General features: G+C 40.8%; 1 protein-coding gene across 1 annotated transcript; it reads left to right on the top strand.

Annotated features, from left to right (window-relative positions):
- The first annotated feature begins 2073 nt into the window (after positions 1 to 2073).
- On the top strand, positions 2074 to 22253 carry LOC118786266 (receptor activity-modifying protein 1-like). The gene is made up of 3 exons (XM_036541390.1): positions 2074 to 2224; positions 14191 to 14338; positions 21452 to 22253. Exons 1-3 carry the CDS (start codon positions 2167 to 2169, stop codon positions 21705 to 21707), a joined length of 462 nt encoding a protein of 153 aa, XP_036397283.1. The 5' UTR covers positions 2074 to 2166; the 3' UTR covers positions 21708 to 22253.
- The last annotated feature ends 3936 nt before the right edge of the window (positions 22254 to 26189 follow it).

Below are 26189 nucleotides of genomic sequence, written 5' to 3'. Positions count from 1 at the left end.
TTTCATTGGCGGTTGAATGAACAATGAAGGTTCAGTGATGTCAGAAGTGTGACAGATTTGAAGTACATCGTTTATTTTTAAATTAATTTAATGGCATTAATGGTTACTATGATTGCAGATATGATTGCTTATCTGTACGTCATGCATTTGACACTGGGTGGGAGACCAGTTGGCTGGTCACACAAAAAGGTTGCGTTCTAGTTGATGGCCACAAGAGGGCAGTATTAATCTCCGATATTGTATTTTTCTTCTGATTAATGCTAATTCAATTTTATTGAAGATTATTAAAGCGCATCACTTGGATATATTAAAATAAATATAAATTATTTATATCGGAAATAAAAAATGATCATTGGTGTATTTTCAAGCTGTTGTGGTGCGAAAAGCAAAGAAAATGAACTGTTGTGTAGCTATGACTTCAAGCAAGTGATCTTACTCTCCTGGGGTTGTGAGCTAATAAATGGGAGCAGGATTTTTACCACTTTTATCAGGGGGAGCAAATGTACAGCCTAATTTCAACTTGCAGTCATGGTCGGTAGTACACCGGGGGCATGGAGATATTGCTTTAGATGCATTCGGAAGGCAGCATAGCGTATTATGTTAAAACAGGCCTTGTAACCCACAGATTTCCGGAGAAACAGTATTTTGTGTCAATTAACATTTTGTACTACCTTATCCAAACGCTAGATGGCAGAAAGCATATGCAAAATTTCATTTGCGCACGAACAGAAATGCAGTCTGACTACAAGTTGTCGAATAATTTTATATATTCAACAACCCATGTCACCAACAGAATCCAAGAGAATGTCGACGTGAAATTAATAAAAGAATGTTAGATTTTAACCAAAGTGATCAATTAATGTAACCACTTGTAAATGATCACATTTGTGATGTGATAAATTCATATTTTAATCTCACTACTACCTATAGCTGCTGCCAAAATAGAGGTGACAATGGAAAATCAATGTTATCATATTAAAAGAAAAACCTTTGTGTTCCAAGGGCATAAAATTAGCTACCGTTCTAGGTGACGGTTATGAGGGTCCGTGTTAGCATCGAATGAATATGTAGTTCACAAGTCCAACAGCAGCCTGAGGTTCTGTGCGTCTGATGTCACCGAAAATGACATGACAGGATGATACAATAATCTGTGGGCCTTCAAGAAGTATGTGTCATACGCGGGCAAGAAGAAAGTTAAATACATGTCTGCTCCGAAGGCAAATTTAATATAAGTTCTATTTCAGTTGTAATGCTAATCGCTAGCGATCAACCCGCATCCAAGTATGATATCATATGCTTTAGGAGCGCAGAGGTCCTATGTGACTTTTCAAGAGTAAATGCATTTTCAGTGGCAAGTTAATTCAAGAACCTGAATAAATCAAGTTGCCCGGCAGCAAATAATACATTTATCAGTTCTAGTCACAAAGACTTATCTTTTTATTTATCCTTCACAGATAGATGTATGCGATTGATGTTAAACCGGGACTCTTAAAAGGTGCATGCGTCGACATACAGGTTATGAATGGCCATAACTTTTTTTTCACTGATTGTGCGTAGAAAGCAATTATGATGTCAGAGTACCTGCATATGCCTTTACTAATCCCTGGTTTCTCCTCTAAACCCCCTCATCCACTCCCACCACACCCCAAGAGGACAGACCCCGTTCCAGATGTTAGGTAGTGATATCTTGCCAGCAGTTCCTAGGGCTCACAGGCACGAGCGCACAGCGCGCACAGGTGGAGTTGCATGAAATCGCATATCAACGCGGATCTGAAGCAACTCTTGGATTCGAGTTCTACCCTTTACATAGCTAAAGTAAGCGGTGAAAGGGTAATGCCAAAATTATTCGGTAGCTACTGTTTTTATGGAGCAATAAGGGAGAACTGAAGAAAGGAACATCTGTGCCCTGTATCACCGCGAGTTTTGCGCTCGGTGAAATAACTGTCAGCACTCTTGCGCAGCCATCGAGAATTATTTGGAGGGAAAGAGTGTTAACGTGCATACTTACCAAACTTATTTATTCATTAATTTATTTTTACATGGGGTCACTTACAGATGCCGTAAGGACAGCCTTTACTTTCAAATTGGATACTCCATGAGTTCTGCTCCTGATCAGCATTACGTTACGCTTTTAAAATTTTGTCCGAGAACATTCCTTTAAAGACCATGGCGTTGGACTGCGCGTCGGTGACATCGAAACATCTGACTGTTTGGTTTGTGATTGGTAAGTACTGGAGTTATGACTGTCTTTTCTAGTCTTCTTTTTTGGTCGTGCGTAACTACGGGTGAAATCGTACTTAATATCCGAGTTATAAGACAGCCTCGCACACGAGCAAGCTCTCTGAAGTCTCTTTGAAGAGAGCCGAACTGTTTCGGCGTCGTCGGGCATAAATATCAACGCATATAAAAGAGGCTTCAGTAACACTATTATTAGAAGCATATCATTGTGTGTCGTTGTCATCATAAAGGTAGCTCGAGTTTCTTACACAGCCTTGCAAGACTTAGTTGTCTTCAGTCAATGACAAGCATAGAGACATACAGTACTAGTATACGAAACGTTACAGTATTTTAAATTAATGTCCATTTGTGTAAACTGATAACATGGAAATACATGCTATTTGCATATCCCTTGGAGGATGTCTCGTAACAGATTATGCAGTTCATTTTTTTTTATAGATTTACGAAAAGTCTTAAGTAAAATTTTCATTTCACAATCGAAATTTCTCGGTCTCAAAGTTGTTATTCTGGAGTAATATAGTTTTACTACTGTTAATCTTCCACATGCGCTTTGTGTTGTAAAACTGACGCAATCAAGCATCAAACAGTGAGCCAAAAAATCATATCCCAACACTCAGTAAGTGATGCCAGTATGACAGTCATTGTCTCTGAATGATCTTGCATCCTTTTCCACGGTAGAATTGGAACCAGGCTGGTTTGCTTAGGTCAGGTTGTGGGTGTAGTTTTTTTTTTTTTTTTGTCATTTTGACCCGCGTCTGCTCAGCCTTTTTACCAGTGACCTATGATCAAAGTCAGCAAGCTGCTTAACCATGTTTTGGTGAACCTTGTAAGGTATATATGTCATAATAGAGAGATATCCATTATAATTTAGATGTTATGTGAGACCCTATTTTATATGAAAATACGCCGGATACGTTACTGCGAGTACTTATTGCCACTTCTGAATGTGCAATTCCCCGCTCAAATAGTAGAATACATTTCTCAATATTTCATAGTACATGCATAACATATTTGAATGTCCATATATGAATGTGGCACTATTTTATAATATTTTGTAATATATGCAGTGTAGTTTGTTACATATAACCACATAATAACACATATATTCCTGACATATATTCTTTCAAATATATACTCCTTATATTGTGACTAATCACATTTGCATATATAGACCTTACATAAATGTAAATGGAACCGGCAGTCAGAATTAAGCACACTTTAACTTCTTCCTACTTTAAGCAGACTTTTACAAGGTCTTCCCACTTTTAAATCTGACTGGACTATGATACTAGGAGCAACTATGATAGGCTGTAACAGAACTGGTGATGGGAAATGTAAAGTGGAGCCTTTATAAAGGAACGGTTTTTCTAAGAACATCTCAAAGCTGTCAAATCTCAGTTTTCTCATCCTATTTTGTGTGATTTTCTGGCCTCCACAGTGAGTGTTATTGAGCAGTGAAAGTGACCAGGGATGCTAAGAGATTCCAATTTTCACAGCTGATGAGTGCTAGAGTTTAGAGAGGGGTAGCATTCAGGTATTCTGACTTCTGGCACGGAATGTAATTTAGCCAGCAAAGTACAGGGAGTGAAGGGCTTAACACTAACGAGACAATATAGAGAGAATCTGTGACGCAGCGAATCAGAATTTCAGTCACACAGCAAATCAGTCTTTCAGAAGGTCAGTGCCACTGAGAGTTTTCATTTAAACTACAAAGTGAGCTTTGAGCTAGGTTATGAATGAAAAACTGCAATATGTTAGCTTTGGGGTGTGTGTGTGTGTCTGTACGTGTATTTGTGAGTGACAAAGTAGTGTGTGTATCTGTGTATAGGTCTAAATGTATATGCCATTGTGCAGGTAAGTAGTGGAGATAAAGTAGTATGTGTGTATGATTGTGCATATATGCATAGCTGTGAAGAAGTGAAAGATACTGTATTGTTCATGTTCATACACAAAACGCATCTCTTACTGGAACTGTGATCTGCCTTATATAAAATATGGAAATTTACTGCTACTGCCTATCACATTGTCTTTGTGATTGAAATGCTTTGACCTACATTCGAGCCATGAGAATGGGTATCTTTGTTTGTGTATCTATTAATGCATTTCGTAATGTGCTCATCTCCCAATATAATGGATGTATTCATTTTATTTTCTTAATCTGACATTTGGTCCTATTGCAAAATTATTTGTATTAATATGCTGAATGGTACCAAAATTAATGTAAATCTGCAGGTTGTACAGCATGATGTTGTTGTTTTGCTTCTGCATTATGGTGTAAGCACATAATGCTTGGCACAATGAATGAAATTGTCCTGATAGATGCACCTCCTCTACAGGCAGTTAAGAGTCCAGCAAACTGATGTGGAGCATGTGCATGCTTGGCTAAGCTCACTAATAGTCTTGTTTGTTCCCTGCAGGGTTTAAATTGAGAAGCAATGAGTAGTGCAGTAATTTTCCTGCTAGCCATTTTTATATATGTTTCATCAGAACTGGTGTCATCATTTCCTTGCGCCATATACATTGGGACCCAACCTTCAGCCCTGACTGTAATCATGGCATCTCAGCAAGGGAAATCATCCTAATCATTCTGTTTTTCATACCATTCATGTAAAAGAAACATTTGTGGTTTTTAGATACTAAAGAGTTTATTTACTTCAAGATAAATAATATAGGCGGGACCCTCTCACAGTGTCAGCTATAATACTTTTCTCCCTGAGAGAGTGATGGGTGAAATAGAGGCTAATCATACACACTCAATGTATGACAGACTTTGAGTATTTCAGACCTGTCATTACTCTCCAACCCTGGGGTCGAGACCCCAATCAGGCATCCCTCATGGAAAAAATATAGTCATGGAGGCAAGTGAATAAACCCCTTAATTAGTTATCAAACAGCTCCAGGGAACGTGAATGTAATAATGTGGACACCCTACTGGTAGGTGACATACTGGCAGTAGATGATGCAGCGGTTATTTTGAGAGAAACACCACTTTGACTTTTGACCTTGAATCTGCTTACATACAGAGCAGAAGGGGATCCTGGCTGAAGGCTTTGTTCAACTCAGGCCTGGACAACAGCCTGTTCTGGGACAAAACATTTAGGTTTTTTTATTATTGATTTATAGCGATTAAGCTGAACAGTGGTGGAGGTCCATTCAGGCTGTAACCATTAAGTTTGCAAGGCTGTGCCATTAAGTTCGCACTTAAGTCCATGTCTGGTTTGGAGCAAAGACAGAATGTCTTCTGAAGTCACAGTTTAATCAGTACAGAGGCACAGCCCAGTGAGATTTTTCTCCAAGGCCAATGTCCAAAGCCCATGAGTGGGCAGAGCTTTCCCACTGACAGTGGTGTAGTCATCTTCCTCCCATTGTTTTTTATCCCCTTACCAGCTGGGTCATGGAATAAATTTATCCTGTGTACATCTGTGTGTTGGTTTGAAAAGATAATTGTCATCCCTCCTATATCAAAGATACTCGGCTTCAAATGAATTTGGGATATCAAAGACCATTTTAGGACCATTTTCAGTGCTCAAAGCTCCTACGCTTTCTGTAACAGAGACATTTCCGCTGGTTAATGTCATATAAGCTGTATAGGTCGGCGCTGTATTTCCTTTCTAACAGAACAAATCAATTTGCTTTTCTGTTTGCCTGGATCACAACAACACTTGCATTTATTCTGGGACTAAATTTATTCTATTTCCCTTCAGATCATGTCAGACATTCCATGACAATTCAGTATTTCCAGAGAATGTTGGTGAAATTGAAGAAATACATATGTCCATAGAAACGAAAACATTTACATTACATTACATTCATTTAGTAGATTCTTTTATCCAGAGTGATTTCCGGCACAAATGAGGAGCGACCCTGTCAAGATGGGACATTCAGTTGCTGCATGGTTGCAGAGCGTAGTGATCTGGGTGGTACATATGGTTTGAAGACTGATTGTAATTATGAGGGGGCTGTCCCCTTCACTGTCCTATATACCAGCACCAAGGTTTTGAACTTGATGCAAGCAATAACAGGAAGCCAATGAAGTGAGGTGACGAGGAGTGGGACTTGACTACATTTAGGGAGGTTGCAGACCTAAATCATGTATGGATTAGTTGCAGGGGTTTGACACAGGCAGGATAACAATGAAAGACGGAGTTACAGTTGTCCAGGCGTGAGAGCACTGGGGCCTGAACTAAGAGCTAGTTAGAATATCTAGTGAGGTAGGGGCAGATCCTTCAAATGTTGAACTAAAAGAATCTGCACACCCAACTCACCACTGCAACCTGAGAGGAGAAGGACAGTCGGTTATCATGCATTACACCAAGGCTTTTTACAGTAACAATGCTATTCGTGAAAAAGCTTGTAGAGTCTAGGCTGAGGGAAAGGTGCTGATACAAGGAGGACCTGGAGGGGATGTAAAGCATCTCAGTCTTAGCCAGGTTACGCTTTAGATGGCGGTCCACCATCCACTGTGAAATATCCTTCAGGCAAAGTGAGATGTGTGCAGAGGTGGAAAAGACAGGAATGGTTTAGTGTCCTCAACACAGAAGTGGTCTGAAAATCCATAGGAGGAGATGACAGAGCCAAGATGTTGCATGTCAAGAGAGAAGAGGAGGGTGCCAAGTACAGAGGGATACCTGTAGGCAGGCTGCGGGGTCTGGACAAACCACTGTTATAGGACACCCTGAAAGAGCGTCAAAAGAGGTAGGATAGAACCAAAAGAAGAGCGGCATCAGCAATCCCCAACATAGCCTGGGTGGACAAAAGTAAGGTGGAGTTCACTGTATCAAAGGCCGCAGAAAGGTCCAGAGGAATTAAGACTGTGGAGGGGGAGGATGCTCTGGCTGATTGGAGAGCTCCACTGATGGAAGAGAGGGCAGTCTCTGTGGAATGACCAGCCCTGAAGCCAGCCGAGGATAAGGCAGAGTGGGTCATGGAGGCCTGGAAGTAAGAGGACGGAGAGAATCGAGGGAAGATGACAGAGAGGAGAGAAAGGTGAATGCAGCTGAGTCTATAGAAAGTTTGGCGAAAGAATCAAGGGGTGTTATGTTCAATATTAAGTAAGCATTGATTCTCAGTGTTTACTTGCTCAGTTTTACTTGATACAAGGTCTAATAAAGGGAAAAGCTTGTCCAAAGGCTAATTTATATATTTAAAAATGTTAACATATGCTTCATGCATGTATGTGCCTATCTTTTCTTAAAGCCACAGAACCTCTGTAGGTGGTTAAAACAGAAACTTAAGCGTATCTCATGTTCAGTAACAGGATAAATGTTTTAGAGTCACTGCTGGCATTTAGTGGTCTGAGTGTCTCATTCACACCAGCACAAATTCTGTTTCATGCCCAACAGTCAAGGGGATCCAGGATTTGCACAAACAACCCCAGATCCCAGGATGTTACGGAAAATCTCTTCATTCTCAATCAGTTGAATGTGCTTAAATTTCTGTTTGTAAAAGTCACGCAGCAGAAAGTGTGTGATCTTATCTATGTGAATTATGCAACTCTACTTCAAGAAATCAGACATGTTTATAAAGCATCCAGTTTACTCTATTAATAAAAGAACAGCAAAGTGCCAGTTTTTGAAAGCCTGAAAAGACATATTCTACCATCCCAGGGGGCAACTTGAAATGGTAGACATACAGCTGTAATGCAATTAATGTGGAAATTAAATGTCCAGCGTGAATGTAAGGCAGCTTTCTCTCCTTTGTTCATCCTCATTTTCATTTTTTTTTTTTTTTTTTGCTTGTTCTTCATTTTAGTTCAATTCAATTCAGCTGAGGATAAATCAAACCACTTCAGCCAAAGGAGTCAAGGACAATATGGAATCAAAGTGGATAAGTAATTATAAGGAACAATTTCAAACACAGATATATGCATACAGACACATCTGCATAGACATTCGCAAGGTTAGAAAAGATAAATAGGAAATAATATAGTAATACATTTAATTTAAAAGAACAACTAAAAAGGACTTGGAACATAGATCAAGATGTACATGTGATGATTATATTACAGAGTGTGCCCTAACAGAAATCCCATTTTAGAATGTAAAATTATTCAAAGCCTTTAATTCCTACAGGAATTTCCTACTCTTTCTCTTCTACAACACCTTGAATAAGTGTCAAAGTAGCTGTATGTCTTTAAAGCATTGCCTATGGATCATAGCTTTATAAGCCTTTAATTCTCCCCGATTTGTTCATAGGATTTCCTGTCTGCAGCCACAGAAACAAACTGCATAAATATGTTGCATAGAGAGGAAAAGTGAAGTCCTATCTGAAACATTGCCTGTTACATAAGTAATAGTGTTGAGGGAAAAGTTACAGACCTGGGTGTTGCAGGGTTGCAAGATGAACCAAGTTGTAGGAGAGAACCCCATTCCAGCTGCACTTGCTACATTGGCTCCCTGGCTCAGGCCCTTCAGGTGTGTACCCTGTCAGCTGGCTGCTGTTGCTGAGTTTGTGAGTCCGCTCCAGACCATGACCTTGGCCACTGGGTTCAAGACACTCATTCAAAGAGCATTATTAGTCTCTAACATAAGGAAATGATGGGCTAATGGACATTATCACAGCCATCAGAGGTGGCTGTGGAAAGGAAGGATGCTGCAGGGAGGATTTTTTTTACTAAGCAGATCTATATCTATTAAACCATTACACTTACAGATTGATCTTAATGTTGCATCTGGGAAGTCTGGGAAAAAAGAAGCCATTTGTTATGTTTAATGATATTATAATGTAAAACCTCTTTGCAATTTTGTATTCCAAACAAGTGTTAAACCTACAGCCCACTGTTCTCTTCTTGCCAATTAAGCAAGCTAGCCTCACTTCCAGCCAGAACTTTCAGTTACTGAGAAATACTTTGGAGAAACAAAAATTGTATTTTTGGCCAAATACAATTCTTTCTATTGGTGGTCCTGACTAAAAACAGAGCAGTAGCAGGGGGGATATAATTATGCCTTAGTGTATCAACAGCATAAGCTTGGTATTTTACTAAACTGCTAATTAAAGGTGACAACGAACCAAGGTCCCCCTGTCCTACCACTCCCTCTACAACTTCATTACTCTGGTGTTCATCCCTCCTGCCACAACCACGCTGGAAAACCTCTCTGACTTCAGTGTGTGGGCGTGTTGCTTTTCTCCTCACACATAATGAGCATGCTCATCTGATTGGTTATAACTACGGTGACAGGATTGGGCCAATCGCAGTCAAGTTTGTCACAGTTGTAAGCAGAAGGATAACATGCTCTGTTAGTAGGTTGACGATGCATTGTGTTAGGTTTTTTTTTAATCACTTAGGTCACTTAGGAAAAATAAAATGAAATATTTAAATAATGAATAAAATATTTATTATTTGAGGTCAAGACAAGCTATGTGCAGTCTAGCAGCTACAGGTGCCTCAGAAACTGGTAATGAACTCAGAGGAAGTATACTGCATAACACACTCCCACACCTTCAACTCATTTTAAGCAAGTATACTTTGTGACATTCCAAACTAGGGTTATACCTGTCCACCTGCTTTACTCAGACATAAATACACACTGTTTTGCATCTTATTTAACTGCTATAAATTTGTCATCCAGGGTGACTGTGTGTATGTGTATGGTTCGTGCCCTCTTCACAGTCCATATCACATGAGCAGTGAGGCATGAGAATGTGACAGCCCTTACTGTAGATCTAGGCCTTTAGATTTGAATATGCAAACAAACATTTTGATACTCATGCATGCACACTCATGAACCGATAAACACACAAACACACACACGTACACTTATATGCATGATCACTTACATAGCCACACACTTATGTATGCACACACATGCCTATGCATGTACAATCATTACATTACATTACATTATTGGCATTTAGCAGATGCTCTTATCCAGAGTGACTTTCACAGGTTACAGTTTTTAAATGTTATCTATTTATACAGCTGGATATTTCTGGGATAAGTACCTTGCCCAACGGTACAGCAGCAAAAGTTCTTGTGATGTATCAAACAGACAGCGGGGCAAAGAGGATGTCTCATTTTCAACTGCTGAAAATGAAAACTCTTACTCTTCTGTTTCTTGTGATTCACACTCAGCCAAGTCTTTTGACCCCTGGTGATTTGAGTGGGGATATAGCAGCACTCCACTTTTGGGGATAGACTGCATTCTGTACTATTAAGACTCCTTCCAAACCTAGGTCCACAACCTGGCTCCTGTCAGTTTGTGGAGATGTATATAAATTACACAGCTCCATCCCTAACACCGGTAGTGCAAATATTAGTATTCCTGCAGTGAATAATTCAAATACCCATGATAAATAAAATGTGAAAATGAACCTTCTATAGAAGCATTTTTCACAGTGTCTAATAATTAGCTCTTTGCCTCTCCATCTTGAATCAAAAATAATTGGCTCCGATGATAAAAAACATCTTTTTTTTCCTAAAAACCGTTTAAGGTGACATGCAATTTGCATACTGTCTTTTTTCCTTCTTGCTTTCTTCCAGCCTGAGCACTGCGGGCGGCTCTCATACTCCCCTTGAGTACAGATTGTCTGTATTCTCCTCCAAGCGTGATGTTCCATTTGACGTCACGCAATCACCATGCTAGGTTGCGTCATTAACTATGAGGTCTAGCTACTACTGCATCATCATTTTAGCTGAAAGGTTCACTTCCACTGATAGGCAACAGAAAAGTCCACACCAATCAACAGAACTGAGATCTGAGATCAATGTTTGGCTCCTGCTTTCCCTTCAAACCTGTGTACAGTGCATTGGATGAAAGAGCCACTTTGAACCAAGGAACCAAGTTTAAAGATGGCAAAATATTTTGAGACAATGCAGAGAAGCATGTTTTTTTTTCAGCTTGAAACCTCTTCCATTGCAGTGTGTGTGTTTATGACTTAGCTGCAATTGTAGCACTGTTCCTGACAGGTAAATGCAATCCTTCTGACTCCCCATGCTTTCGAGAGAAATGGTTATGCCAGAGGTTGCCGTGAAGTAGGAGACTGTTGTTTGTTTTTCCATGAGTAATCCTTAGCGACTCTAGCCGAAGCCAAGCTACACTCTTTTAGTACATTCAATTTAAATGACTCCTTTTGAGTTAGGGGTTTTCCCAGGGACTGCAGTGGTCCCTCTTGAACTGGCATTTGTTTTTGGCTCTTCCTTCAGCAGTCGAGAATGATAAAGAGGTTGAAGGCTACAAGATAATAATAACTGTGAGGAAAAAAAAACATAGTAACATTAGCATCTCTTGATTCTCACTGGTTCTGGTAATTATTGTCAGAGCGGGGTCGATGCACAGGGAATACACAAAAACAAACAAAAACAGAAGATGTATGCACAATTAAAAGTAGCAGTGCTGATTACTGGTGTTATTTTAGCCTCAGGGGAAGAGCGGTGTTTTCAACTGCAAATGTAATGATCACATCATTAATCCTCCACAGCCGTGTTCGCAGCCACAGTACTAATGATGTCCATACAACGCAACCATTCACAAGGGTTATCAGAGCTGCGGCTCCAAAAGGCTGTTGTGTTTTTTTTTTCTTCTTCTTCAGTGTGTTCTGTGTCCTTCCCAAATGCGCGTTGTTTTATGTCTCTCTCTCTCTCTCTGAATATGGAAACAAATAGACAATTTTTTCTCTGTTTGCTACAGTGCAAGCGCTTTTTGGTCTTAAATTGTGTAGGACCACACATGCCAAAGGTTTCCCTGTCACCTCATAGGTTAGGTAGGTCAAACTTTTTACGTCTGCAGTGCGGCATTGTAGTGAGAATTAAGCTTGTGTGCAAAGTAGGCTAAATGCAGGTTCATCTATAACAACACCTAGTCACCCCTCAACCACTTACATTATATTCTGCAAACATTGTGTTTGTTAGTAAATGTTGTTTGCATTTATGAAACGTGTTGTCTTGATTCGTGTGGTGACAGTCACTGAAATGACTGGTAGTGAGTTCACCACTACAGACTCTGAATAAATGTTTAGGTGAAATTCCTATGATGGTGCCCTGATAATTCACAACTGACAATTTACATTCATAAGAGAAATAGTATATTTGCTACTTTAAATGATGTCTCTCTGAGGATAGCCATATCAACTACAACAGTAATAATAAGGTAGATAGGTAGAAGTTTCACTCAATCTGAATTAATTGAAGGACTGAAGATCACTGATGCACGGGAGGGGTCTCCTCCAACAGTGTTCATACTTTCAGTTTTCAGCTTAAGCCTGCTGAACAGCTGTCAGAAACACAATAGAGACATACAGGAGAAGGGAATAACTGTAGACAGCTGTTGAGAACAGACATCTGTTTCCAAAGTGTTTCTGGAGACATCTGTCCTGCCAAAATTAATTTTTCAAGTTTTCAATTTTTTTTTTAAGTTTTCAGTCTTCACTCCCTCTCTGTTTTTTTAATGTAGTGCAGTCTTTATTATTCAAACCATCTCTACTCTTGGGTGCATGTCAATATTTCTTTAAGGTAAGGAAAGGGATTTTTATTGCAAAAGCCAGATGCTGATCTTTGAGACAAGAAGCACAGGTTAATGCTGGAATCTGCAGGGGCCAAACCGCAGAGGAAAAAAAATGGAAATCTGACTTAAATACAGCTGGTGTTAAGCCCCCTTCGGGTGTCCCGACAATGCCCGTGTATCTGCAGCATTCGATAAGCTTGAACAAGAACCTCTTCTAAGGCATGCCATTGTCTGCTCACTGATTGACCCAGTTGCACTTTAATCACGAGGATTCAAAACCTTGAAAAAGCCAACAGATCCTTTCCCTGGTCCTGACAGCTTGAACCTCAACAAATTGACTCACAGCCCAGATATTGTTTGAAAAGGGGAAATCTCTCAACCCCAGAGATTTTGGCGGCATCGATCCATAATCCCATGCTTAGTAAAGCCTCTCTGGTTTTTTAAAGATTTTTTTTTAAAACTTCTTTCACAGTCCTAGCACTCTTGGATGCTCTCTGGAGCTGAGAAGCTGTTTATGCATGCCTTTAGCCAGACCACTACAGTGCTGTCTGCACATTCAAAAAGTACGACCACATGGTGTAGACTCTAGCCCTTCGTAAAAACCCCTCTAAGCCAGTGCCAAAATGAGTAAGGGAAGCCAGTGGAGGCTTGGAGACTTGCCATTCCTTTAAAACATATACATGAGGGAAGGTGGTTCGGGTTTGATATAGATTGGGAAATGTGGAGAGTACTGAGCGTGTCACTGAGAGGTACAGCCCCCTCAGGACTGCAGCCCCTCTTTTTTCTGTTGAGGTGTTTGTTGTGTGGCTGAGCAGTTTGTCAGGTTTCAAACACGCTGCATCACCTGCTGCTGCAGCGTTTGACACTGTCCGTCTCGGGCTTTCACCCTTCTTTGTGAAACGCACGCCTCAGTTTGAAATTTGGAATTGAATACTTTTTGGCCTTCGGTCACGAACGTGTCGTCCTGGGTTACTCGCTTCCAGAAGTGCAGCCTCGTGCAAGGTGAACACGGGATTCCAGCCCGTCTACACTCCGCGCAGACTGAATGCGCTGACTGCCTCCCTCCGCGTGCAGTGATGCGATGTGTGTGTGTGTGTGTGTGCGTGTGTGTGTGTGTGTGCGTGTGTGTGTGTGCGTGTGTGTGTGCGTACGTGCGTGTGTGCGTGTGTGTGTGTGCGTGTGTGTGTGCGTGTGTGTGTATGTGTGTGTGTGTGTGTGTGTGCGTGTGTGTGTGTGCGTGCGTGCGTGCGTGTGTGCGTGTGTGTGTATGTGTGTGTGCGTGCGTGCGTGTGTGTGTGTGTGTGTATGTGTGTGTGTGCGTGCGTGTGTGTGTGTGTGCGTGTGTGTGTGCGTGTGTGTGCGTGTGCGTGTGCGTGCACGTGCGCGTGTGTGTGTGCGTGTGTGTGTGCGTGTGTGTGTATGTGTGTGTGTGTGTGTGTGTGTGCGTGCGTGCGTGTGTGTGTGCGCACAGCAGCGCTCTGAGCTGGGCCTCCCCTCTGTTTTTCTCCCTCAGTCGTCTGTGCAGCTTACCACCTCGTCTCGGTGACGGCCTGCGGTGCGGTCTATGAGCATACCATCGACGACTTCTGCCTGACCAAGTTCCAGATGGACATGGAGGCCCTGGACCAGAGCCTCTGGTGCAGCTGGGAGGACACCCTAGAGTAAGTTTGGCTGGAGTTTATAGAGTGTATTCAGCAAATGTAGCAGAGAGAAGGGTAAGTTTGACTGATGTAGCGTGCCATGAGCTGATGTTCAGATTGACTGAAATACAACACTTAAGAACTTCTGCTGTATTTCAGAAATACAAGATAATATGTCATAAAATATATAATTCATTGGCTTTTTAAATACAGTATATGATTTTTGCCATTTAAGGTAGAATGTCCCATAAATTTATATGTATTGTAAAATATATAGCACTGAATATAAATGGAAAAATTTATACATTTTGGACATTGTGTTCTACAATTTGACAAAAATGATCAGACACATTTATAATATGATTATTGAAATTATTGTTATTTTTTCATAATAGAAAGTAAAGACATGTCCATTCAATTGATATTGATACAGATATTAATTCAGCTTTGTTTTTGAAAAGTAGTGCACAAAAGAAATAGTTTGGAAATATGTTACATGTCATGACTGGATTTCATGTCGGTGCACAATACGAGACTATGCAACAAGCAAATATAGACTGATTTAACGTATAACTTTGCAGGTCATGTAAAGTTTCACCTACTTCTTTGATCTTTTCTGTAGCATCACATCACATTTCTGTCATGAAGGTCTAAAATCAAATTACTTTCAAGAGATATCAAGCGCAGACCAGTATTCAAGTAACAGCTCATGAAACCTAAACTGATCCCCAGCTGGAACAGCATCTGGCACATTCACATGGGTACATGTCTCATGCTGGCAAGCACTTTTCTTTTTTATGTTTTTTTGCCCATGAAGAAACCACCAATTAGTGTACACATTATGCTTGTCTCACTGTAACAATCTCTGCATTCATGCAGAGTTCTGAAGTGAGACAAATGCAACCCTCCTACACACAACTGATTTGTACACAGCTAATGAATTTTTCACACTGCAAGTTCCAAGGCTGCACCAAAAAAAAGCATGTGCCAATTGGAGGGCAGTTGCACCTCCACTGATGTCATCTCAGCAAGTCCCAGGGGCTTGGCGAATCACAGGGCACTTCTGAAAGGTGTGAGGAAGAAACCTCAGCTGACCTACCCACCCCCACCCCGGCAGCGTGTTGCTATGGGTCACTGTGGGACTATGGTCATTGTCAGACACAGCTGGGATCAAAATTGGGACATAGGACTCTGCACTTGTGATGAGCTGCTTGGAGACTGAGCCACTTGGGAGCCCCAGGGAAGCACTATTGCACTGGGTATAGTTTTATGAACAGAAATACACAGGGTTCAGGTGTCACCCAGACATTCCTCGGGCAAGAGTGTAGTCTTGTGTAAGATTCCTGTTCAAGTGGCATCCATAGTTTTCGCTTTTTCAGCTTTCATTCCCTCCACCTGTCCTTGACCTTTCATCACCTCTTGGCAGTTGACTGAAATTACTCCTTAACTATGAAGTCCAGCCAGTTTTGCGTATACTTTTTTAGTTACGAGGACACAGAATTCAGATTCTCATTAAATGCAGACCTCGAGCCTTTTTCCTAGGTGCACCTTGCACTTTAACTACTGCACACACATTTCAGCACATTTCAGTCTGTTCCCATTGCAATTAGCACATCCTAAGTACTGAAAGAACAGCTCAGTGAAGTTATTCTACCTGACGATGAAAGTTCTACCCAGGAAGTGGCATTACTTTCCTTACAGGCCCACTTGCCCCTGCACTACTGGTCTGTTTCGTTGCATCTGTAAACTCCAGATGTGTCTGGATGTGAATGCAACACCAGCTGTCTGAACGGGGACAGCCCAGTCACTCTGCTGAGGTGCTGCTGTCCCCTGTGACCCGGCTTTGAAATCCCTGCTTCCACAATGAGATTGAGGTGACATTTTAGCGACTGTCACCACATCAAAGAAAAGCTTCCTGTTTAGTTTGGATGCAGTGGCTGCCTCTGTGCTCTGGCCCTTGCCATATGGTGCCTTTTGTTCCCACAGGTCTCTGACTGACAAAACATAGCACTCACATTTTTTCCTCAGCAAACACTGCAGTTTAGGACAAGATCACACATCCTTCTAGTGTCCAAAAGGGGATGAGAACACACAACCATCTTGTGTGCCAATGTGCAATGGGAGCAAACAGCTTTCTACACTTGAGTCTATCATCCAGTCTGTACTGCTGCCTGATATACACCTTCTACAGATGCCTCCACAGTCAAATCCCCCTGACAGACTCAGCCCCTATACAACTAACATGCCCCATTACAAGGGGTTTGCAAGGCTCCAGCGGTTCTTCTGTGAGAAATTAAACCAAGGGACAGTGTTTGGCTGCACAAACTCAAATTTTATCTCTGCTTTGTAGAGCTAAATGACTTCTCATGTCCTTGATCCCAGTAAACACTCTGTTGTACTCATCTTCAAATACTTTGTGATGTATTTTTAAAGAAATCAAATTCCTTTCAATTTCCAGCTAGATATACACATCAAATGTCAACTGTAGGATGAACTAGGAGCTGCTGTGGTAACAGTGTAAATGTGTACGGTCACTGATGTCTGCTCATGCAGTGTGGAAGGAGTGACACTGCAGTATAAAGGAGCTCTAATCAAACTAACAGCCCAGATCAGTTCCAGGCGGTTTTGGAGACACTTGTACAACTTGCTACTGAGCCTCGGAAACTTGCTCCCCATCGTGTCTTCATTAGAAGCAGTCTGTTTAACCTGTGTGTTTACTGTTCTAACAGCAGTGACTCATAGCCGTGAGTAATATTTGATTTGATAGAGTGCTAACCTTGACCTTTATCTGCTTCCTTATTACAAATGCTGCTGCCTCATCAGAGATCATAGGGATAGCATGGCCTGTCTCGAGTGCAGTTTAGTATCAAACAGTCAATCAATCAAGTAAGTTTTTCATTTATTAAAATGCATTTTTCACAGTTGGGATTGTCACAAACTGCTGTACGCAGTGCTTTTTCCAGAGGTCATCAAAAACCGGAAGACCCGGGCTAACAGGGAAAAAACTGGAAAATTATTCCCTGACTCCGAGAAAAGGTGGTCAAGAAACTCCTGGAAATAAAAATAAAAAAGACAGCATTTATGTAACACAAGGCATCAGTTCATCTCAACGCTTCCTCAGAATAGTTCCATTCTATAGCCAGTGAGGTGCGAGGGGATGGTGGAGCAACGGTCCAGGAATCATATTCACTGAAGTGGGCATGATTGTATGTAGTATGACCGAAAATGTATGTCAGGACCCTTATCCTTTACAGCTTTGCGTGAATCTAGTTTTCAGCTTTTCTCTACCTCTTTATCAACAATGCTGTGTAAACAGATTAATATGGAATGAGATGGGTGTAAGCTGAAGTTTGTTTTCTCTGTTATGTGACTAGCAGCAGGGACAGTGGCTGGCACACTACTGGGGAAGTATGAGCAATGTTCAGGCACGTAAATGCATAATTTCAACACTGTCTACATCAGGGGGAATAAGCGCACTCTATAGTAACCACTCTCCCAAGTTTCCCGGGACTGGTGCCTACATCCCATAATTACCACCATTAGAGCTGTGTGCACTCATATTTTTGCATCACGGTGACTGGTGTTGATGGGGCCTGGATTCTGTTCTGTTCAGAAGTGCCTCGGAGGGAGCTTGATGCTGGTACGGAGGAGGGCTAAGCAAGTCTGTCCGCCTACCCTGTGGAGCTTGGGCTCTCATCATAGGTGCCTCAAGCCAGTATCCATTTCTGTAAACATCATTACTCCACTCTGACCAAATCGAAGATCTTGGTAATTCACAATTTTATACCCCCAAAGTAGTTTTCCTTAATTAATAGTACCCCTTGTGGGCTTCAGCCCATCATTCTCCTGTCCCAGTACAGGATTTAATAACCATAGATGTCAAGATTAATTATACTTTCCCTGTTTGGGCTTGGCATGAAGGCTCACATATTCAGTAAGTTTCTGTTGACACTATTTCATACTTGTTGTTAGTGATCCCCTCATTACATCCAAAGAATGTTATCAAAAAGAATAATAATAAGTAAAAAAATATATATATCCACTCATGTAGTCATAAAATTTGGTCCCCTGCAGAACTAGTAGTTGTTAACCTTTGGCATTTATTAATTAAAGACCATAATATTAACCACCTTAGCTGCCTGATTAGGGATACTGTCATCGTCAGGGCTACTGAGCAGCACATGATGGTGACATTTGACTTCAGCTCCTTCACGCAGGCAGACCATTGTCATTTAAGGCTGCTTGCTGGCTGTAACAGTGCTGCAAAGCACTCTGGGTCATCTCGCTGCTGCCTCATCCTGTGGCCATGACTTCTGGGTGGGAACCAAGCAGAGTCTCATCCACTCTGGGAACGTCTGTGTAGCTGTCTCTTTTTGGCGGCTCAGTAGTTTATACTGTTCTGACATGAGCCACCTTTCAGAGGCTTAAAAACTTTCATTACCTTCAATATGAGGCATCACTTCTATTAAAAGTGTCCTACTTCAGTTTTCACCATTTATAGTGTTTGCCATTGACTTTTGATGTACTTCTTTACAAGGTATAAGTAAAGTGGTTTAGAGTTACTAGATATTCTGTGTATGGCACAACCAAAAGGACCATGACCCTGGAATGCCTTTTTTAACTGTTAACTTTTTCCAAAGCAGTGAGTAAAAAGCATTCTGGGATCAGTGTGTAACCACAGGGGAGATGTTCCTTCCAGAGAGAAAAGAATGAGCAAGACAGAGCTCCTTTGTCATCAGTTTGATAGACAAAGTATTTCATCAACGAAGCTGCTCCTCCTGATTCGCAGTGCAGAGGGAAGATGGAAACACAGTAAAATGAAATTAATAAAAGATAAGCTGCCTTGAAGGAAATGAGCAATGGCATTAAAATTCCTCATTCATATCAGCCTTGTCCTCAAACTAGCCGACATTAATGTCTGCTTAGACAAAGAAGAACAAATGAGATTTCTCCTGATTACATACAGTATTCAATATCTACGCAAGACACTATTTGAACTTCACAAAAATCAATGACTGCTGGTTCACACAGATATTTTTGCTTTTATTAGCCTTTAAACATTGATATGATCACCCAACTAAATCTCCTGTTCAAATGTGCCTCATATTTATGTTGTGAGCAGGACTGAGCTCTTGATCACTATTGGTAGAACACACTCCTATCAGCAAGACACACCTCAATTGGTAGCACATGTTGTTATCAGTAGAACACACTGCCATTGAATATATTTGTGAGCTGCATTGTGATAGATTTTAACTGAGATACATCAGGACTGGGCTGTGATCACTTTAAAGGCAACATTTTTAGCTGCATTTCAGCAGCAGATGCCGTGTCATGGGCGATTCTAAAAACAATAGCCTCTTTCTGGGGGAGGCTTCTGGGGAGATGACAAGGTGTGAACTCCCCCCTGACAGTCTCTTACAACAGCACCAAAGGTCCCGGTGAGTGGTCATTTATCAAAGTGAATGACAGCTCCACCTCCATTTGGTGACACATCAGGTTTCCTGGGAGGCTGGGATGCACTGGAAACAACAGAATCAATTCATAGCGGGAACCAGAGTTTTCACAGACTCTGGGTATTAAGTTTGCTCCCCATCGTGTCTTAACTCTGTTGGCAAGATTTAAGAATGTCATTATTATTGTCTTTATTACACTACATAAATATGTACTCTGCTGCTATAAGTGTAGATACAGCATGCCCACCCAGAGCAGTCTATAGTAAATAATTCTGTGTGATAATAAGTACTATAGGTACTATTGTAATTTTTGTTTCATGCCAAAACAAAAATGTTTCCCTGCTCCACAGAATGCTGTTTATTTTTTGTTGCCAGATTTTAGCTCATGTTTTGTTGGGATTTCTGTGCAAAGTGACATTTGCAGAAAAACGGGAAGGTGCAGGTTATCAGTGTTATCCCTCTTAAAAGTCATATTTCAGCATTAACTGGGTGATTTGTCTGGCAACACAGAACAAACTATTCCATATTCAAAGTGTTATTTTGAGAAATGAAACACAGTGGCCTGGGTCACACGCCAACGAGAACAGGGAAACGCTACATTTTAATTGGTCACATCTATGCCAAAAGGAAGGCGGTCTTCCTTCCCGTTAACATCCTGATTGTCAGAGGAAACCAGGTTGAATTAAGGGAATGATTTGGAGCCCCTGAAGTGTAAAACAGAGAGGCGTTACATAAACAGTACGCTGCAGGTTTTTGCTGTCTGTTAACTAGAGCAGTGAAAAGCTTACAGTTCAGTTTGTGGTTTGTTGATTTTAATTATGTTCATATTTTTTTTTCCGTGATTTTGCTTAATTTACCACAGAACGGCCCAAAGCACTGCAGCTCTTCACTGACCATCTCCATATAACCACACAAGCACACAATTCCACCCCACCTTTTCTTTGTTCTAACGGAAACAATACACAATTAAAAACAACCTGTCCATGATTTTGTCAAGTCTCTGACAGAAAGGGAGCTGGTTATGATTTTGCAAACCCTACAAATACTTACTGCTACTGTTCAAGCAACTTAACTTGAATTGCTGTGTTGGCTGTGTCAGTATGTTTCCCAGAGGACAATAAAGTAATCTAATCTAATCTACTGTGTGTACATAGCAACGGTCATTTCATTTGTATATTTGACTAAGTGTTTTCTGTGAATTATAAATCAATGAATGGAAGCTTTATAACGAATCGCCCCTCAGGGATAATAAAGATATCCTTATATCCTTAAAAATGTATATTCTGCACCATTCACTGTATTATACTTCTATTAGTTTTTTTCTGATTTTCTGATGAATACTTTTAAAACTTATTTTGATAAGATGTGAAATACATTTTATTTACATACAAATTAAATTTATTCTTAGATTAGAGAGTGCTAATTATGCTGCTGTGAGATTAGGTCAAAAACAATCAGACCACTCTCCATTGCCTCCATTGCATTATCACAAATGCAGTCTGTGTGGTTCCACTGCAGGGGTTTTAATTGGTCAAAACCGCAGTCCGAGTGATTCAGTTTGGCTGCTTGAGAGGCAGGGATTCTCATTTCTCTGCTAGAGCATTCTTGTTTTTCCCCAAATCAAGTACGACTGTATTGTAAGATCCCCTCTGAACCTCCTAACCTCTGTTTTTTGCAGGCTGTATGGAGAACTGACCAACTGCACCTATGTAATTGCTGTCAAGATGGACTGCTTCTGGCCCAACAGGCTGGTGGACGAGTTCTTCATCCGGGTTCACCGACTCTACTTCAAGAACTGCTCCCTGTCAGGGAGGCTGCTGCAGGACCCCCCAAACCGCATCCTGGGGCCCTTTATCCTGGTCCCAGTGCTGGTCACCTTGCTCATGACAGCGCTGGTTGTTTGGAGGAGCAAGCGTAGCGAGGGTATAGTATAGAACACCATCACCTCCACTGGCCCTTCCCTCTCACCCGATCTGACTTGGCTCATCCGGACTGGGCCAGCTGATGATGGACGGGCATCAACTACACCCAACTACAGCGGCAGTACCAAACTGTTGCTGTGTGAAGGTAATGGGCAAGATAAAGGACCCTTAAAAGAAAGACAATGAGGGAAAAGAGCTATTCAAAGAGACATGCTGCTAGAGCACATCTGACAAAGACCTTTGTGACCTTTAGAATCCTCCTATCAGAGAGGGGAGAAAACCTCATAAAAGAACAGCATCCATACAGTGGATATGAATGCCAGCACTTTTCTTATTCTGCTATCACTGGAGGGACTGTATATCCACCATCACATGATGCCCTGGCCTGTGCACTGAGGGATTATGGCACAAGTGATAGGAAGTGTACTGTGGGATCTTTTCAAATAAGACCCCTACAACACAGCTGGGAGACGAAGAGCCATTGTGTGGTGTCTGTTCTATAAACCCCTGAACTCTGCATTCAACATGTTGTATTCCACATGTAGAAAAAAAAACAACCCCCCCAATTTACATACATGTTATGTTCACTTTCTGTGCATTGTGCCACATGCTGTCAGATACTTAAGTAATGAAATTAAATACAAAGTCTCAGTCCAGAAGAATGATTTGGGTTGAATGAAAAATGTTTTGACATTTTCAATGACAAGGGGAAAGATCTTAGTATGTAAATGTATTTTTCCCTGAATGGAGTCATGTTTAATTGTGTGTGAGAATGATGTCTGCAGTAAGTATAATTTTGATATGACAAAATGCATGTATGATAGTGTGTGTCTGAACATCTCACTGACGCAGGTGGTGTTTCAGCTGACGCAGGTGGTGTTCTGGTGGTGTGTATAAGTGTATAACCTCCTCTCAACATTTCCAGAGTGGAAATGGGGGGTGTTTCGAAAATTGATGGTTTTGCTTCTACATGGCAGAAAGGTTACCTGTGTGTTGATGTATTTGTTGAATAAATCCCCCAGGAACGGACGGACTCTCCACAGGTGCTGTCTACCACTAATCACTCTATATCAGTCTGAACGCACAAATGAAAAGAATGCTACATGAATCATGTCTGTCACTGAAGAGAACTCTGATTCGTTTCGGAGGGAGCAATCAAACAGTAAGCTGAAGAGAGGAGAATTTAGGAGGGGAACCTTATTCTCACTGCCTCACCTTCACTTAGACCCTTTTCTTTACCTCTCCCTCTGTCATACATAATGATAACTGATATCAGATCAGCACACTGTTGCACCCCCCTCAGGACAGAGCATTTATGGAAATTCATCACAATATAGGGAACAACTTGTATCGTGCATGCTTGCATCACTGCCTAGTACAAGAACCCTACAGTCAAGCTAGTAAGAAGATGTAACTAAACTCCTGCCTTTGCTTTGGCTTGTTTGTGTTTGTGGAAAAGCTCTTGGGGGGATATTCCTTAAAATAAATCCTGGAATCATTCATCTCTCATGCATTTTTCTGCCTGAAGTTTAGACGTTTTTTCTTACATTGTGAAAATCCTTGCCCTCTCCTAAGGTTGTACTGTTATAATATTATCGCAGGCAGCAGAAATAAAGCTGGCCCACATTGCCACTATCTGTCCTTGTGTCAAACACATTTACATGCAAATTCATTTTTTTTCCTGCGCTTTGCTGTTCTTTATAGTAGCACAATCATTGCAAGACAGCTTGTGCTAATATTTGCCCATGTGGCGCAATTCCATGATAGCAGATGCCATAAACAAACATCACACGGCTGCTGGATGTGGACCATCTTCATTGCCTGGTGGGATTAATGCTTCAACGCGTGAACTTGAGACCTGAGAGGAAATAACACAAAACACTGCAAACATCACAAATATAGTGCACAAACTAACATCATTACAAAAACACTACAGATCACAGTTGGTGTATTGGGCAGGGAATGCATCTTTATCCATTAATGGAGCAATCAGTTGCCATAAGATCTGCATTTGGTAATGCGAATTAACTAGGCTGTACACTGAGGTAACTTGAGCCAGGCAACATTAAAATCAATCTGGAGCCAATTTACATGATTAATCACATCCGGTAGATCACGTCAGCTATAAGCTTGATCATTCAAATGTTATTTTCAATTAAACCAACTTGAAAAGACATCGTATCAGCATCCAAAAGTAATCAACACAGCAATCAGGCAATTAGCAGGAATCTAATCTTACGGGGCACTACTCTCATTAGTCTAGCAGATGTGGAGCAGGACACAGTCATAATTAGAGTGCAATTACTCGGTCTGATGCGCTGTGAATCACTTAATAACTGAACCGTGACTGACCTCAGCTCATTAAAGAGCTATTTCACATCTTCAGGTTCCACCTTTTAAATACTTTGCTCTTGAGGTAAAATTTTCTAGGTTCTAGAGATATAATAAAGGCTCTTGACATTTAAGAAACATGGTGCTGTATACGTGGAAAAAGCACACATTTTTACATGTTCAGCCTCCAACCTGATACAAAATTCCTACAAAACTACCACGGTCTCCGCATTTACTCATACCTCTGAATGAAAATGGAATACAAATCATGAAATACCAGAAGACATATTGAAACATTTTTTCAGCTCATTTTTAAATTTTTTTTAATGGTATGGGCTTGTTTTCATTATTTTCATTTAATTTGATCACACAATACATTTCCAGTCATTAAGATAAAGTTTCAGTGATAAAGATATTGGCGATACATCCTATTGAGACCCACAATGGTCGGAATGTCCATTTGTAAGAGATGAAACATTAAATAGCACATTTTTGTTGTATTCATGGTGCATCTTTTTGTGGTTTGCTTTCTTCCATGCAACCATGGCGCAGGACATGACTTTCTGTAGGGCAGGGGATCAAATTTTAAAAAGAATATGGCTTAGCAATGTTCAATCTAGCAAGAAAAGGCACTTAACTTTAGGACCAAAAAGGCAGGGGCTCAAACTCCCCTAGCCCTCCCAATACTAAAGTACAATAGAAGAAGTGAAACGAGAAATGTTATATATTCAAAAAGTTGAGCAACTAAAGATGAATAATGCCAAGCTCTTTAATGTTCATAAGATACAATAAGACCATCTGCATGTCTATTTTAATATTTCAGTCCACATCAGCATTTCCATATTTATAGGTAAAGTAGGCCAGCGGATGTAACTACCAGCCTCGGTTTTAAATGTCTTTAACTGGAAAATAACATGAAGTCCTGTCTCTCCGTTAATGTGAACTGTAAATGTTAAAAATACTTCTTGATGGCTGGAAACTGACAATCAGAACTGGTTGATAAGGCTGTCAGTGCCTGACAGATGTATCCTGGAACAGCAATATTGCTGGGAAGTAATCACAACCTACTTCTGCCTCTGGGGCACATTTCCACTGTCCATCAGAGGGTGAGATCACACCTGACTTTCTGGGGACAGGACCATGCCCGTAACCAGCTATGACATCACCGAGGTCCAGACCTCTAACTTTTTTAGAGCTAAAAATAAAATTTGAAGCTAAATACAACTGGATAAAAAAATCGGTGGTTGAGAACTTCTGCTCCAAGACGAGTGCATGCTTAATTCAGTTTAGAATTGTTATTTAGTGCCCGCTGTGTGTGAGAGTTGTGGGAGAGGGCGCAAGCGCAGCCTCTTGCATCATCAGCACTTCCACTGACAGCAGCAATTGGAATTTACGCACTTTGGCAGCAGCGGGTGGTTTATGTGTGAACTGGCAGCATACCATTTGTTAAGACAAAGCAATGATCATTATGCCATTACAATTAAAAAACAAATAAAATTTGTTTCTTGTAAATAGCAACAGGTCTCATTCTATGTATGTAACAACAACAAAATGCACTTTGTCTGACCCAATAATATGACTCAGGTCCTTCCAAGTGCAGAACCGCAGGGTGGTGTATCTTTCAGGGGTTTAAATCTTAAGGTATAATAGCCTAAATGATAAAGCCTAACGACTACTAATGCTGTGCCAAGCCAAGGGGCAATTAAGGAGTGAGCATATAAAAATTCATATTAGTACTTGTGCGTGCGAGGTCTCCATGAAGCCTGACCTTTTAAGCATACTGTGTAGGTCTACTTTCAATGAAAAGGTGTTATGATCTCGCAAAATTAAAAAAGAATAATTAAAGACTCTTAGACACAGTGGGAAAGAGACTTTTTAAATTAAAAATACAGGAAAGAAAAATGGGTCCTGTTTTACCTCTTATAAGCTTGAAAAAAAAAAAAACTGTTTGTTGATGGGAGGTACTGAAAAGTATATACAAGGCACAAAGATCATCTGAGCGAAAAGCTGTACAAAGGTAGAACATTTCCTCAGAAATCCTTAAACCAGGCATTCAAAGTACAGCTTAAACTCATGATTCAAATAATTAATAGATGCATTTTCTATGACTAATCACAAAAAAACAACATAATTTCCATGAACACATACAACCCTGGTCTTGAT

This window comes from Megalops cyprinoides, chromosome 11 (genome assembly GCF_013368585.1).
Source record: "Megalops cyprinoides isolate fMegCyp1 chromosome 11, fMegCyp1.pri, whole genome shotgun sequence".
Classification (NCBI taxonomy): Eukaryota; Metazoa; Chordata; class Actinopteri; order Elopiformes; family Megalopidae; genus Megalops; species Megalops cyprinoides.
This window is presented reverse-complemented; position numbering and strand designations above follow the sequence as displayed.

What these genes read in the sequence shown, in the direction of transcription:
- LOC118786266 (XM_036541390.1), top strand. Translation starts at nt 2,167, where the DNA reads ATGGCGTTGGACTGCGCGTCGGTGACATCGAAACATCTGACTGTTTGG. An exon ending in GACTGTTTGGTTTGTGATTG is followed by an intron (nt 2,225 to 14,190) that starts GTAAGTACTGGA and finishes TTTCTCCCTCAG; the next exon opens with TCGTCTGTGCAGCTTACCAC. An exon ending in AGCTGGGAGGACACCCTAGA is followed by an intron (nt 14,339 to 21,451) that starts GTAAGTTTGGCT and finishes TGTTTTTTGCAG; the next exon opens with GCTGTATGGAGAACTGACCA.